Source organism: Stegastes partitus, unplaced genomic scaffold (assembly GCF_000690725.1).
Source record: "Stegastes partitus isolate 25-593 unplaced genomic scaffold, Stegastes_partitus-1.0.2 Scaffold459, whole genome shotgun sequence".
Lineage (NCBI taxonomy): Eukaryota > Metazoa > Chordata > Actinopteri > Pomacentridae > Stegastes > Stegastes partitus.
The window spans coordinates 206,802-211,045 of NW_007578190.1; the positions used below are offsets into that span (position 1 = coordinate 206,802).

The following is a 4,244-nucleotide window of genomic DNA, read 5'->3' on the forward strand; positions in this document are numbered from 1 at the left end:
GGAGTCATTGTTTAGCTTTGTGATGAAACACTGACCTACCTGTCCAGTAACGTCACCTGTTCACAGTTAGAAATGTTATATACTTTACCATCCAGCACCACTACATCCACGTTGATACCATTTATCAATATGTGAATGTTTAGAAAAGGCTCCCAGTTAGACAGGTTCTCCTATGCTGGCTTCTTGTCCTCATCAGATAATAACAGATCGATAATGCAAATGATCGATAACAGCAGTAAACAGGCTTTTCTTCCTGCACAGTGAACCAGTTCAGAGCCAACAGCAGCCATGAGGACCACTGCTGAACCTGTCGAAATGACACCGTATGAACACCGACAGGCTCCTAACAGTACCGACTATGAGCCCCACAGCCTCCGGTCCCGTCCCCGGCCCCCGGTCCGATCCCGTCCCGGTCCGACCACATAAATAACATGGGCGTTTCTCAGCCGCCGCTTTGTGGAGCCACAGATGGCAGCAGCAGCAGCAGCAGCAGCTAGCATAGCGGCTACTGGTAGCGGAGCCGCGGACCGGCAGCTTCGCCCTGAAACCCGGCGGGTCTCCGGGAAGTCTCACCTTTAATAACGTTACTAAAAATCGTGGCTCTGAACTCCTCCTTGGCCTTCTGATCGAAGTCCTGCCCGTGAATAATGCGCATCTGCTTCAGGAAAGTGGACTTGCCGCTTTCTCCCGCTCCGAGCAATAAGATCTTCACCAGCCGTTTAACGTACGTCTTGTCCCGGTTAATACACTTATCGATCTCCTTAGACTTCCGCAGCTGCTCGGCCTCCCCGCTGGTCAGGAGACAGTTCGGGAAACACACCGATAAAACGGAGCGGGACGGCAGGAAGTCCGCCATCTTTGAAACAACTTCATCGATAGACGGCGACGAGCACGCGCTCCGCCTGTCCGAGGCTGCGTTCAGGGGCCTCCGGAATAACGAACGCTCAACTTTCACTGAGAGCATCGCGGTTCAGACCGTACAGCTGAACTTCCCCATGACAAAATTACCTGAAGTGGTGTTAAAAAGTTTCAGATGCCGGCTTCGTTTTTCAGAAAAAATCTCTATTGCTGACAAACTAGCTAAATGTATATAACGTAAAAAAATAAAAATAAAAATTCGAATTGCCATGACTGCATTGTGATTTTGTTGTTGTTATTAAAATATGCTTCAGTTATATGGTTACTCTACAGCAAACTTCAGTCCAATGATTTTCAGATTGACTTTTTTTTTTGGTAAACTTTAGTACTTTGAACAAATGTCCAATATTTTGGATATTCATGAACGCAGCAGTGAGTGGTACAGATGCTGGTGAACGCGCAGCTCCAGTGTTTGGGCGGGTCACATCCAAAGACTACACATCTACAGATACATCTATAGATACATCTATAGGGTGTGCACAGTCTACGGCATTATAAACTCTGACCACTACCGTGGACTGTATATAGTCTATGATTCTATAGACTGTATAGAGTTTATAATGCTATAAACTCTATACAGTCTATAGCATTATAGACTCTGACCATAGACCGTGTATACATTCTATACTTCTATACACTGTATACGGTCTGTGGTCAGATTCTGCAGCAACATCCGAGCACCTGACTGGACAGACACTCTGATATGTGGAGGTAAACTATTACGCAGAAAAGGGACTGGTTATAATAAAATAAAAATCACTTAATAATTCTCAAATCCCATAGATTTGTGTCCCAGTGAACTTATGAGGGTAAATGCCAAACTAGTGTACCAGCTCCAGTTCCCTAGTTCTGATGTTTCTCCCACAGCAGCCAGTTCCAAAGCTAAAACTCAGGACATGGTTTTATCATTTTAAAGCCCGACCATTCAAATCAAATTTTACTGGTACGATTTTGTTGCAGTGGATGTTCAAGGTGTTGCACATCATGACGTGATCATGTTATTTTTAAACCTTTTTCCACCTTATACTGCACTTTAAGTATTTTTATTTAAATAATTGCATTTTAGGGCTGCAAGGTGGCTCAGTGGTTAGCACTGTTGCCTCGCAGCAAGAAGGTCGCCGGTTCGCGTCCCGGTGGGGGCACCGGACTCTTCCTACGTGGAGTCTCCATGTTCTCCCCGTGCAGCGTGGGTTCTCTCCGGGTTCTCCGGCTTCCTCCCACAGTCCAGAAACATGCTGAGGTTAATTGGTGATTGTAAATTGTCCGTAGGTGTGAATGTGAGTGTGCTTGGTTGTCTGTCTCTAAGTGTAGCCCTGTGATAGACTGGTTACCTGTCCAGGGTGTCCCCTGCCTTAGCCCTAAGTCGGCTGGGATAGGCTCCAGCCCCCCCGCGACCCTAATGAGGATTAAGCAGTGTGTAGATAATGGATGGATGGATGGATGTATTTTAATATAAGTAGTCAACCACCTGTGAAGTTCTAGGACATTGTGACGCTCTCCTGCATCCAAACAGCCGTTTAAAGTCAAAACTGTGATACAGCCTCTGTTCTGATTCTCTCATTGACGAACCCCAGCAGAGCTTTTCTCTGTAACTGGGGATGAGAGGAAAAGCTTCCTGAAGCTGATTGGCAGATAAATCCATCCTCTCTATCCCGTCTTACAACCCCTACACAGGAGGAGTGTGTTCATGTCCACGACATGCAGCAGCTACACCTAATATAACTGGAAGATTTCACATCAGGATTTTTTAAAGTTATTTTATTATTTTTTAACATCTGCTTTGGTTTTTGTCTGTCTGCAAATATGACGATCAGAACAACCCGCCCGGACCGGGTACAACATTTCCGACCCCGTATGCACTGCCTCAAAAAGGTGGGTGGATAACATTAGTACTGGACAGCACTGCAGTGGATTTCACTTGTTATATTTGTTGATTATCCTAAATTCAGTCTGACATTTGGAGAAGTTTGGGCACCACAGTCATTTTAACTGATAAAGGTATTGTAAGCTAAGTTTAACTTCTGATAGTGAGGTCTTCTGGATTTCTAGATACATGCTTTTATTGCATTCAAAAAATACTAAGCGCACACACACACACAAAACATCATTGCTCAGTTATTAGTTAGATTTTTATCTTCTCAACATTTTTGATATATAAAAAGATTGACTTTCCTCCTGGATGTGAGTCTCAGTGCATGTGAATTTGTATGAGATTCACACATGATTTATTTGCTCGCAGAAGAGAAGAGGCTTATGAAAGATAATCTGTAATTCCATGTTAAAAACCAATTAGCTTTGCTGCTCTACCATCCCTGTGGTTGAAAGTGTTTCACGGCACAACCTTGCCTTACCTGGAATGCTTATCAGAGGAAGACATCAACTCCATATCCACTGACATACTGAGGCAAAGGACACAGAGACTCAATAACACAATTAAGCTTAAGAGGACGAGCACAAAGAAGGAGACACAAAAAAATACGTTGAATTTGTGAATTTAAAACAACCTCCATGCTGGAACATGCAGGTCCCGGTGTTGCTGTTATTCTGTCCACTCCTTGTATACCTTTAAATACACAGATTACAAAAGTACAGACCTGTGCAGTATCACTGACGTGTCCAATGATTCAACATTGAACCACCTCACAATAGCTGCATTTTTTCTAAATCGAAGAGTCAAGTGTTTCCTCCTATGAACAATTAAACAAATCACTGAGAAAGACAATATTGGCTCAGGTGGTAGAGCGGGTTGTCCTCAAGGTTGGCGGTTCGATCCCCGCCCCCTCCACAGTTGAAGTGTCCTTGAGCAAGACACTGAACCCGAAGTTGCTTCCAATGGCAGGCTAGTGCCTTGCATGGCAGCTCTGTAGCCATTAGTGTATGAATGTGTGTGTGAATGGGTGAATAAGAAACATTGGAAAGCGCTTTGAGTGCCGCAAAGGTAGATAAGTGCAGACCATTTACCATTTACCAAAATACAGACCTAGGCGCCGCTACAGCTCAGCTAGTTGAGCTGGCGTCCCATGTACAGGGGCTGTAGTCCCCAACGCGGAGGTCATGAGTTCAAATCCCATTTATGGCCCTTTCCCGCAGGTCCTTCCCCCATTCTTCTCCCTCAATTTCCTGTCTATCTCTCAACTGCACTCTCAAATACAGGCAAAAAGGCCAAAAAATAACCTAAAAAAAGAAAAAAAAATACAGACCCCAGAGAAGAAACTCAATACAATAAAAGTTAAAACACCTGTTGTCATTGATATACAAGTTAGAAACCCTGTAATCAATGAAACCAAGCGGAGCACCTGTCAGCCTAGTTGCAGCCATAGTACCAC

At 44.3% G+C, this 4,244-nt stretch overlaps 2 protein-coding genes across 2 annotated transcripts in view; one reads left to right on the forward strand and one right to left on the reverse strand.

Annotated features, from left to right (window-relative positions):
- LOC103360700 (guanine nucleotide-binding protein subunit alpha-13) overlaps nt 1-880 on the reverse strand; it is a 22,389-nt gene extending 21,509 nt beyond the window's left edge. Inside the window, exon 1 of the mRNA XM_008286568.1 lies at nt 574-880. Coding sequence (XP_008284790.1) covers nt 574-856 — 283 coding nt within the window. The 5' untranslated portion in view covers nt 857-880. The remainder of the gene's footprint in view (nt 1-573) is intronic.
- Nucleotides 881-2,721: 1,841 nt separating this feature from the next.
- LOC103360720 (regulator of G-protein signaling 9-like) overlaps nt 2,722-4,244 on the forward strand; it is a 19,216-nt gene continuing 17,693 nt past the window's right edge. The window contains exon 1 of the mRNA XM_008286598.1: nt 2,722-2,790. Coding sequence (XP_008284820.1) covers nt 2,722-2,790 — 69 coding nt within the window. The remainder of the gene's footprint in view (nt 2,791-4,244) is intronic.